This window comes from Denticeps clupeoides, chromosome 8 (genome assembly GCF_900700375.1).
Source record: "Denticeps clupeoides chromosome 8, fDenClu1.1, whole genome shotgun sequence".
Lineage (NCBI taxonomy): Eukaryota > Metazoa > Chordata > Actinopteri > Clupeiformes > Denticipitidae > Denticeps > Denticeps clupeoides.
Genome location: NC_041714.1, coordinates 6,603,365 through 6,615,065, shown reverse-complemented (window position 1 = coordinate 6,615,065; position 11,701 = coordinate 6,603,365). Strand labels below are relative to the sequence as shown.

At 41.3% G+C, this 11,701-nt stretch overlaps 1 protein-coding gene across 2 annotated transcripts; it reads right to left on the bottom strand.

Moving 5' to 3' along the window:
* Positions 1–3,052: 3,052 nt before the first annotated feature.
* yipf3 (Yip1 domain family, member 3) lies at positions 3,053–8,213 on the bottom strand. 2 transcript variants are annotated; one of them, XM_028988819.1, is made up of 10 exons: positions 7,941–8,213; positions 7,361–7,570; positions 7,082–7,188; positions 6,946–6,991; positions 6,745–6,837; positions 5,907–6,038; positions 5,683–5,796; positions 4,201–4,324; positions 3,878–4,047; positions 3,053–3,763 (listed from the first exon to the last, which is right to left on the bottom strand). In XM_028988819.1, exons 1-9 carry the CDS (start codon positions 8,004–8,006, stop codon positions 3,917–3,919), a joined length of 1,023 nt encoding a protein of 340 aa, XP_028844652.1. In that variant the 5' UTR covers positions 8,007–8,213; the 3' UTR covers positions 3,053–3,763; positions 3,878–3,916. The 2 variants fall into 2 exon arrangements, with proteins under 2 accessions (XP_028844652.1, XP_028844651.1); XM_028988818.1 differs by having other exon boundaries at positions 3,053–4,047.
* Between the last annotated feature and the right edge of the window lie 3,488 nt (positions 8,214–11,701).

Sequence of the window (11,701 nt, the reverse complement as noted above, 5' to 3'; positions counted from 1 at the left end):
ATGCGTCCTGTCAAAAAACTCTCCAACGCACAGTAAGAGCAGCTGAGAGAATCATCGGTGTCCCTCTCCCCTCCCTCCAAGACATCTACAGCACACGCCTCACCAAGAAAGCCCTCGGCATAGCAGCCGATCCCACCCATCCAATGCAAACCTTCTTCAGCCTGCTGCCATCAGGGAGGAGACTGCGGAGTCTCCAGGCCAGGACCAGCAGACTGAAGGACAGCTTCACCCATCAGGCGGTCAGGAAACTCAACTCCCTCCCGGCTCTGCCCCCACTCCCCTCACTCCCCTCTTCTGCTCCACAAACTTTCTGAACTCTAAATCACACAAATTGACCATGCACCAGTCACTCTGTGCAGCTCTGGTCTGCCATCTACCTCACTTTCACTTCGTCACTTTAAACTTAAAAACTCTGTTGCACTATTGGTTTTTGCACTCTCCTGATGTTGCACTCTCCACCATGTGCCCTTATTTGTACATGGTGTTTTTAAAATTGTATATTGTGCCTTTCTTTTTAAATTGTATTTATACTCTGTATTCGTTACTGTTACTGTTTTTGTATTTAATGTTATTTTTATGGGTCAGAGAGTAACGTAATTTCAATTCTCTGCATGTCCTGTACATGTGGCAGAATTGACAATAAAGTTGACTTGACTTGACTTGACTTTTCTGTAGGTTCTTCTGTCAAATGTACGAATATGATAAGTCAGCCTCTTAGGGTAGGACTTATCAGTGTACTCTTAGGGTACACTGATTGCAAAGGTTTGTTGTTTGAAATTGTTACTTTTTAATTGAAAATGGGTAAGACACTTGCCTATGAACCAGAAGTCCCAGATTCAAATCCCATTGTGTCCCTGAGCAAGACACTTAACCCTGGGTGTCTCCAGGTAGACTGTCCCTGTAAATACTGATTGTAAGCTGCTCTGATAAATGTCTAAAATGTAAAAGTAAGGCTAAAATTGAGTTAAACTTCACGGTAAGCCAACCAGAGACTGGCTGACAGGAGACAGGAGACACACAGTAATGGCAAGTTTCAAAGTAGTGTGTTTACAGTGGAAATACAGACATGACATTTCACTTATTGAATGTTAAATATATATAATGGAAGCCATGAAAGTTAATATTAAGTTACTTTTCCTGGTAACTAGTTACTAACTTGGTCGACTGTCAGAAGTGAAAAAGTTACCAGGCACAAATGTATGGAGCCCCTAAACAGGTGAGGATGGGTAAAAGAAATAAATAATTATACAATCCAATGTTTTTTTCATATTAAACTTTGTTCTGACTCACTGCATATTAAGAAATATATTTTTCCTGTATTCTAATTGAAAATGGAATGACTCAAATCAAATTGGCATTACAGTTTTAATGCAATTAAAATGTCATCCACAGTGTGCTCCTTGGTCTTGCTGACACTGAGCAGCAGGTTGTTGTCAGGGCTCTCACCTCTCCTTATCTGCAAATTAAATTATGGTGTAAGAGATGCTTGAACAGCCACTCCGGGAAGAACTGATGTGCAGATGAAGGAGCTCCATGACATTTGAATCTAATTCAGTAAGGATTTGAAATGGCCTCACAAAATGAGGTGACAAGGGCAGTGGGAAAAAAGCCCAATATAACATACTGCAACATCACTCAAATCCTATTTATTTGATGAATTAAACACTACAGGGAGTCATCTGAACTGCAGTACAAAATCCTTTACCTTAGTCAGAAGAAATGTTAATGCACTGGATGGTAAATTTGTCAGTTCCTTTTTGCATACGCACATCAATATGAATTGTATCTATTGTATCTGAACATAATCACTAATTCCGTGTGAAGGTGTGAATAGTGCTTTTGGTTGTTAGGCAGGTTTTATCCTAAGGTTTCATTTGGGGATGGTAAGTTTTAGGGCAATAGAGGAAGCCAAAGGTCTGTATCATGAGGTATCGATTTGTTTAATTGTTGTGTGGGTGTCATTCCTGTCCCTAAGTGTTCAGGTGTCTGATGGCCTGTGGGATGACGCTGTTGCACAGTCTGGCAGTGAGGGCCCGAATGCTTCGGTACCTTTTTCTAGATGGCAGGAGGGTGAAGAGTCCTTCACAATGCTGGTGGCTTTCCTGATGCAGCGTGTGTGGTAAATGTCGGTTATGGAGGGAAGAGAGATTCAATGATCTTCTCAGCTCTCCTCATTATCCGCTGTCTTGCGGTCTGATACGGTGCAGTTCCCACACCAGACAGAGATGGTCAGAATGCTCTCAATAGTCCCTCTATAGAAGGTGGTGAGGATGGGTTGTGGGAGATGGGCTTTCCTCAGCATCTGCAGGAAGGAAAGATGCTGCTGGGCTTTCTTGGCTGTTGTTGAGATTCCAGGAGAGATTCTCATCTAGTCATCGACGAACTTGATGATGTGGTTGGAGCTGTGCATTGCTGCAGTCGTGGGTCAGCAGGGTGAACAGCATTGGACTGAGCACACAGTCCTGAGGAGCTCCAGTGCTCAGTGTGGTGGTGCTGGAGATGCTGTTCCCGATCCGGACAGACTGAGGTCTCTCAGTCAGGAAGTCCAAGATCCAGTTGCAGAGGGAGGTGTTCAGGCCCAGCAGGCCCAGCTTCGTGACCAGGTGCTGAGGAATGATGGTGTTGAATGCTGAACTGAAGTCTATGAACAGCATTCATGCGTACGTGTCCTTAATTTCCAGGTGGGTGAGGGTCAGATGCAGGGGGCGATGGCATCGTCTGTGGCTGTGGATTTTCTGCCTGTGGGCACAGTTTGGCCCTTGCTAATCTCGTCACCCTTTTGTAAAATCTTTTAGAAAATATATAGAATGCTTTTATTTGCATGGTATGTCACATCAACACATCTCAGGGAGTCAAAGGCAGATTTTTAAGACATTTTCATGACCATGCAATGATATTAAAGGGATTTTAAATGTTTTGAGGGCACTCTATTTAGTTTCTGAAATCATGAGAGAACTGTGCCACCGAGAATGAATGTGTCTTCACACAGAGCCCCTAAAATTGAGAAATACCACATGGATTTATTGCATTTATTAATGTACGTAGATCACACTAAAATTGCATCTTTTACTGTTTATTTATATTGTATCTTTTTTCTGTACAATAATGCTATAAATACAAAGTTCATAAGTAAAGGACTGAAAGAGGGAGAGCACTTATGAGGCACAACCCAGTCCCAAAATTATGTTCCTCCCGAACTAAAATGGTGCTTCAAAAAACATTAAAGAAATTTCTTCATGCATTGCAAACATTCAAAGTTGTCTGCAAATCAAACGTACTGTACAGGAAATAAAAAAAAAAAAAAAAAAAAAAAAACACCACCATAAGGATTATTTGGTGAAAAACAAGGAACCTAAAATAGAAAGGGGAACATCTGATTTTTTAAAATTTAGTCCGAAGACGAAATTCAATAAAGGCCAGTATAAGGAATTAAGAGACAGGTTCACAATTGCCAAGACTTTTTTGTCATAAAACACACAGCGGTGAGCATTATAGGTAAAATTAGCTTAGTTGGATGTATCTGGTTTTCAAGGGACATGTCCAAAGCCAATTACAGGGCATTTAATGTAATCATTAGTGCCATTTTCATGGCACTACTATGCCAAACACAGCGTTTAATAATTGACAAATATCATGTAACTGTTATTCTCTCTGAATAATACTTCACGTGGGTTGTAAAAACAGGAGTCCCCATATAAGTCTATAAAGTGAATGCGGTTGGCAGGACTGTCTTGAGGTCTTCTGAGGGCATTTTAACCATTCTCTGAGGGAAAAAAAAGTGTTTTCCAACATATAAAATGAGATGCACAGTACATAACATAATAACGTCTTTTGACAGATAAGAAGGTTTGGGGATGGCCATCCTCTTGTTTCCCACCTGGTGCGTCTTCACATTCATCCACACCTTGCTGTACAATCACTGGGAGTTCATGGCAGCTGCAGCCAGAGACTTGACCGTAGCGTTCACAACATTGACTATACTGGGCAAATCTCGAGCCACTCGTTGGATGGGTGGAGCATTTGGCCCTTCCAAGGTGTCCAGGATTCCTGAAGAGAGAAACCAAATTAAACAAGTAGTTTCATGCAGAATTAAGCAATACTTTGAGCAATTATAAATTATAAATGGGCAGTGTAAAATATTAGTAACATATGAGCAGATCTGTGATTTTAATGGTTTCAAAACACAATTCACTGCATTACCTTCAATGATTTTGTGGTAGGCAAAGTGCAGATAGAGCAGGAAAAGCATGTGAAGGGCAGCTATGGTGCCACAGAGGATGAGACGAGGCGTCTGGCCCACAGTCCGTGAGATTAACACAGCCACCTGATGGAGTAAAAATTAAAACACCTATAGTACCTTGCAAATTTATTCATCACTCTATTTCTATCTCTATATCTGTACAACCTGGAATTTACACATAATTACCACTTTACCACATGCTTGGAGATGGTCTAGACACTAGTATTTTTGCCTGTTTTATGGCAAAACTGTGCCAGACCTTTCAAGTTGGATGGGAGCCGCTTGTGTACAGTAATAATTAAATCATACCAGAGATTCTCAATTGGATTGAGGTCTGGGCTTTCACTGGGCCATTCCAGGACATTTGTCTGTTTCTCTTTAAAGTGAAGCTTAGGGTCATTTCATGTTCAAGTGTTTAGGGTCATTATCCTGCTGGAAGGTGGACTTCAGTCCCAGTCTCAAATCTCTGGAAGACTCAAAGAGGTTTCACTCAAGAATTTCTCAACATTTTGCACCAGCCATCCTTCCTTCCTTCAATTCTGACCAGTTTCCGAATCCCAGTTCTATTTAAGTCTCATTTTTCTACAGCACCACGTTTGGGGAGTCTCCAATATGCCTTTTAGCAGATTTCAGTCTACCTTTTTTGTAAGCAATAGTTTTCTTGGCCACTCTTCATGAAGGCCATCTCTGGTCCTATGGACAACTATTCCAAATTCAGCAGTAGAGCCACCAAGCTGCTTCAGGGTTACTGTTGGTCTCTGATTAATGCCATCCTTTCCTGGTCTGTCAGTCCATTTTTTAAAAATGATGTGTACTTCTCTACAGTTCCTCGGTCTAGCATTCCCTGGTCTTCATGCTGTCACTTGCTTGGTGGTAGCCCTTACTTAGTGGTGTTGCACTGGTGTTGACACAAAACAGGTCTACATATACTGGGATTGACACTTCAATTGCTAGTCTTATAATTAACTATTTTTTTAAATATTTGTTGGGTCCTGGCTTAATGTTCAATAACAGCCCAAAAAACAGTTTTGGCACAACTCACATCTTTTAGTGATTAACAAATCCTTCTTTTTTAGAGCCCTTGACCAACTACAGCACAATGCAATGAATCTGGCAATGCCATAAAACTTATATTGTATTATCTCAAAGTTGCAAGTGGGCAGATATAGTTCTTCCTTTCTCTCTCTCTACATTTACCTTTAGAGCATTTTTCAGACGCCCTTATCCAGGGTGACTTACAATCAGTAGTTACAGGGACAGTCCCCCCCTGGAGACATTCAGGGTTACGTATCTTGCTCAATGGTAGTTCTGGTTCATAGGTGAGTGTGTTACCCACTAGGCTACTACCACCCATCTGTCTCTCTATATGTGTGTGTATTATGCACACACAAAATATTCTTATTATTTTCATACCATAACACCATAATTTTACAGTATCTTACCATGCGTAGTGTTGACAGGCCACCAATCACAAGCCAGAGAATGTAGAACAGAGAGTGGAAATGAACGTTGTATGTAATAAAGAGAATCAAACAGTGGCTGAAGAGACCATAGCCCTGAAGCCAAAGAATAAAAAAAAAAATGTAATTGTTACATTTAACCTATGGATAAATATTAAATATGGATTATGCTTTATTACTAAGGGTAGTAATAATGAGTAACTGACCAACAGCGACAGCATCTGCAGCATGGTGATCTGAGCATTACACAAATAAGCCAAGAAGTAGATGAAAGATGACACTCCCAGCCAATAGCCAAAACATGTGCCGATCGCAGTTCCCATCAGTGTGCCTTCTCTCTAATGGAAATCAGAAAACTTTTAACTTACTAATACATACTATTTTAGTTTTAATATAATTTAAATTCTAAGCAGCCACTTATCAAAATGATCGAAAATACAGTGGGTACAGAAAGTATTCAGACCCCCTTAAATTTTTCATTCTTTGTTATATTGCAGCCATTTGTCAGTGACAGTGATCTTTGGGCTCTTCTTTACCTCTGTCACCAAGGCTCTTCTGCCCTGATAGCTAACATTGACCGGACAGCCAGTTCTAGGAAGGGTTCTGGTCGGCCCAAACATCTTCCATTTAAGGATTATGGAGACCACTGTGTTCTTAGGAACCTTGCAGCTTTTTTTTGTATCCATGGTCAGATCTGTGCCTTGCCACAATTCTGTCTCTGAGCTCCTCAGGCAGTTCCTTTGACTTCGTGATTCTCATTTGCTCTGACCTGCATTGTGAGTGGAAAGGTCTTATATAGACAGGGGTGTGGCTTTCCTAATTGAGTCCAATCAGTTTAATCAAACACAGCTGGACTGGTGTAGAACCATCTCAAGGATGATCAGAAGACACGGACATCAGATATAATATGGGGTGCTGTGTGTACATTAATGAATTAATAACTTTAATGATTTTCTAAATGGCTGAGTAACAGAGTGAAAATTTTATAGTTCTGAATACTTTATGTACCCACCCATCTCGTATAGTGCACAAAGCTTTCCTTACAATAACCGTTCCAGAAGTTTTCATGCCATGCAGGAGGATGGCCACCAGGGTGAACACCAGCATTAAGGGTCCATACAACTCTCCAGCAATTTTCTTGAAATTGAAATAAAACAGGAAAATATTGAGCGTCACAAACACAATGTGGTCATGTTTTTAAAAAGTTACCTCAATAGACCTTTAAAATTTAAAACAGAGACTCACTTGTGGAAAGTTGATCATCCGAATAGGAATCATTGACTCAATCAGCCTATAAAAAAAAAAAAGAAAAAAGAATGTAGGAAGACACGTAGAAATCATGTGGAAATCAAATGCATTGAAACCAACACAAGCCTCTCACCTGTTCCTGACTTGAACAGGTTCCACATCAAAATAGGGCCGGAGGATGTCTATGTTGGCATACAGGTTGAAAGCCTTTGATGCCTGGCGCTTCCCAGCTTGCCAGACCTTTACACATACAAATCCAACATCTGGATGTACACAGTTTTATGGCATTATCTAGTCCATTTTATTACAGCATGCACCAGAAAATAAAATATTCACACAGACATGTCTGTATTGTTTTTTTTTTTTTGTAAAGAGCTATACACTATACAGATACTGTAAATTGGAGACTGACCTCATCAGCAACCTGTCTGCCCAGCTGACCCTTCAAGCCTTTCATGCCCAGAAACTCGCCGTCATTTCCATTGTCCTCCTCGGTGGCTGCAGCCTCCGCTGTCACCTCCTCTTCTTCCTTCATCCGCTGGTGCATCTCTCCCATGTCCTCAAAACTGGACCCTGAGGTGTCATCCATATTTTCCATGTCGATCACGGCTGACCCCGTTCCCTAAACACACACAGTCATGGACGTAACGTAAGGACTAATCTTTGCGTGGGACATGCTGCTGGCCTGAAAATCATGCTTGGTTCTGATTGTTTGTATGCTGCCAGTGTAGAGCGATGTGACCAAAACATGACCTTACTAAGTGGCAGGTAATCATAATGCCAACGTGACATTTTTACATAATTACCTGAAAGGCCACGTTTTCACAGCAACAGCAGAGATACTTCCTGTGTTTTTGGTATAAGTCAGTGTTGAATGATGTTGGGACGTGTGACAAAACTTAGCAGTCACGTGTCCCAACATCATATAGTTAGCGAAATCTTGAAACGCAGACATCTGAATCATTATTTAGCCAAGGTGTTAAGTTAGTTACCTGGATAAGATTGTCATCAAAACCGCCCCAGGGTTCCGTGTTTTTGTTCCCTTCCGACGCCGACATCTTTCTCTCCCTCCTCTGCTCAGTGACTGCTGGTGAAAGAGAAGCTGCACACCAGACCTCCAAACGCCAGTCGACGAGCTGAGCATGCAGCGCAGAAACAGTACCGAGAAGCAGCTTTTCGGCGAATGGCTACGGCGCTGTTTGGCTCTGTGTTCGCACACACAGACACAGAAGTGTTCTGCGTGGCCAGATGACGTATGCGCTCGTCTCTCGCGAGACATGATTTTCCCGGAAATGCAAGTACGAGAATTGAAGAATTGTAGACAACCGTCCTACGCACTTTATGTAGAAGGTGATTTTCAACATGCTACATTTTTACAGTTCTCCATTGCGTTTTCTTTCATGATTTTTCTTATTTCTTTTCTAAATGATTCCACTACGTATCGCTGTAGCTAAAAAGACGTTTAGTTCTCCGTTGGCGTAGATATATAGACTAGATGCCGCGTTTTACGCGAATACGTCAACATAGCCGCCATCTTGGGAGGGGCGGCGCTCCTTTTAAACGTCTATCAGGGCCAAGAATACAGAATTAAAACACCGTAAACCGGTGTTACGGGAAATTAAGTTCCTCCATGTTCACCCTGCCGCGCGCTGATTTCAAAACATGACGTGATTTGCAACGTTAGACGTTTTCTCTGCCTTTTTTAATCTCTTTATTTGAAGCGTCTTTGTTTTTTACAGATAATATTTGAAACAATGTAAACTTGTGGGACTAATAAATGATCATCTTATCTGACGTCTGGTCACCCAACCTAAAATTAGAGGGAACACTTTTGTCAGGTACCCAGGATTTAACTGCCCCTACACCAATTCAACATCAGCAACATGGTGGTAGTAGCCTAGTGGGTAACACACTCGCCTATGAACCAGAAGACCTGGGTTCGAGTCCATTGTGTCCCTGAGCAAGACACTTAACCCTAAATTGCTCCAGGGAGACTGTCCCTGTAACTACTGATTGTAAGTCGCTCTGGATAAGTTAGTCTGATAAATGCCGTAAATGTAAACATGTATTATTTACCTGATTGATTTTCAGACTGCCATACTTCTTATCTTAAATAATAGGGCATAAACATAATTTCCTGATACCTAGAATATATGGTTCCCCCCTGTTAAAGCAAGCATACAGCAAGTCAGGACCTCAGTACTACTACTAATATATATATATATATATATACACACACACACACACACACACACACACACACACACACATACATACAGTACAGGCCAAAAGACACACCTCATTCAATGTGTTTTCTTTATTTTCATGACCATTTACATTGCTAGATTCTTACTGTAGGCATCAAAACTATGAATGAACACATGTGGAGTTATGTACTTAACAAAAAAGGTGAAATAACTGAAAACATGTTTTATATTCTAGTTTCTTCAAAATAGCCGCCCTTTACTCTGGATACTGCTTTGCACACTCTTGGCTTTCTCTCGATGATCTTCAAGAGGTCGTCACCTGAAATGGTTTTTCATGTCACAGATGTGCCTTATCAGGGTTAATACGTGGAATTTCTTGCTTTATCAATGGGGTTGGGACCATCGGTTGTGTTGTGCAGAGGTCAGGTTACTACACAGCCGACAGCCCTATTGGACAACTATTAAAATTCATATTATGGCAAGAACCAATCAGCTAACTAAAGAAAAACTAGTGGCCATCATTACTTTAAGAAATGAAGGTGAGTAAGTCCTGAAAATTGCAAAAAATTAATTGTGTCCCCAAGTGGAGTCACAAAAACAATCAAGCACTACAACGAAACTGGCACACATGAGGACAGACCCAGGAAAGGAAGACCAAGAGTAATAGCAATCAGTATATAGCTATAATAGCTATCAGCAAATGCTAAACTTATTCTATTTTAAACAAATTTTACTAATAATCAAATTAGGATCTTACATTTTTCACTTTTGGAGAGGCATGTAACAGCTGACAATGAGGCTGGTGAAGAACAAGGTGTTCTTGATGCTGTCTTTGTATAAGTGATAGGGATATGAGGATCTGGAGATGATTGTTACGTCCTTTGGGCCATAGAGTGGTTTGGGGTGTGTGTTTCCCATTTAGGGTGTCTGCTGGGTGGAGATTGGAATTGATGGCTCCGCCTACCTATTCCCTCATCATCAGTCAGCCAATCAACTCATCAGACCGGAGCAGTTAAGGACAACTCCAGCCACCAGATGGGGCCCATTGTTGTGAAGCTGGAGGAGGATAGAGAGCAGAGTTTTGGAGTGTTGAAGAGTTAGAGAAGAGCCTTTGTTGCCACTGTGTTAGTGGTCAGTGTAGTGGAATTTGTATAGTCTCTCCTTTTATGGTGTGTTGTTCCTCCTGTGGGTTATGTACAGCACTCTAGGTTTTGGTTGGTGGTTCACTCCTCACTGTAAATAAAAGCACAATACTTCACTTTGGCCTGGTATGTGTGTATTCCCGCCTCACACATCACTCTCCTTCGTTGTCACATTTCCCAACCCCTAGACGGGGACGTGACTATGAAGATGACACTGTTGCTGTCTTTGTTTGAGCAAGAGGCATTTGATGAACTGGACAGGATGACGATGGCCATGTTGCTGCGTTTGTAGGAGGAGTGTCTGGAGATGATGAAGGTGGGTGTGATTTGTGTTGAGGCACCTTGAGGACCGAAGATGGGCTTGATGTGGACATGGTAGACAGAGAGATCCAAGGAACAGGAGATGGTGAAGGTGGGTGTGATGCTGACATTGTAGGAGACAAAGGGATCAGAGGAACTGAGGGAATCGAGGATTGTGTCTTTATAGAAGTGGGAGGCATCCGAATAGAAGCAGATGGAGAAGGAAATGAAATACTTTGCTTGGCAGTTTTCAGTCTGTGAGGAATTCGTGGAACATCTTGATCCACATTTTTTTTTTTTTCAGGCACTTTCTTCCATCTTCACCTAATATTTTGTCCCCTCTGTAGTGAGAATCTTAAATGACATCTGCTGTCTTGTTCCTTCTAGGTCTACTGGTCCTACGTTATAGATCATTCAAACTGCTGCAGCACCAGATATGACCAGATCTTCACCTGTTCTCATGTTCCTTCATTGGCTGTACTTAAGTTATGAAATATAAGTGTCACAGAGTCACAGAGCTCAGAGCAAGCAAGTGGCCTTCTGCAGGCATGATTAAATCTTGGCTTATTACTGTTTGGGGGTCACGTCCAGGGTTTTTTGGTTTGGAGCTGATTGAGTATATGGGGGATACAATCACTGGGGTTTTGAGTGTAGGTGTTTTTTTGTTACTTTTATTTTCTGTGATTTTAAATATTTTGGGGTGTGTAATTGTGTTTTATATGATTTTATCATGAAAACACTTGTATATTGTTTTTGGGGAGTGTTGGTTTAGTCCAGGGGGAGGGGCTACAGGTGAGTTAACCCTGTATTAGGCCCAAGGAACCATTCAGCCAGGGCAGCTGAGACTGAAGGGAGACTGTGTAGTGTTGTAGCACACGTCTGTTTTTTCTACCTGTACATATTTGCACGTATCACTTTTGGGGGAAATACAGGAAAAAGAAAAACATCCTGCCACAATAAGCATTTGCACTTCGGGGGGGAAAACTATCACAATTGAACAACTAACTTTTACCATTTAGATTTTGCATCCCAATTTTTTTTATTCAGTATTTACAGAGAGATGTACAATCACTTTAAGGTATTGTGACTTGAATTTCACTTCAA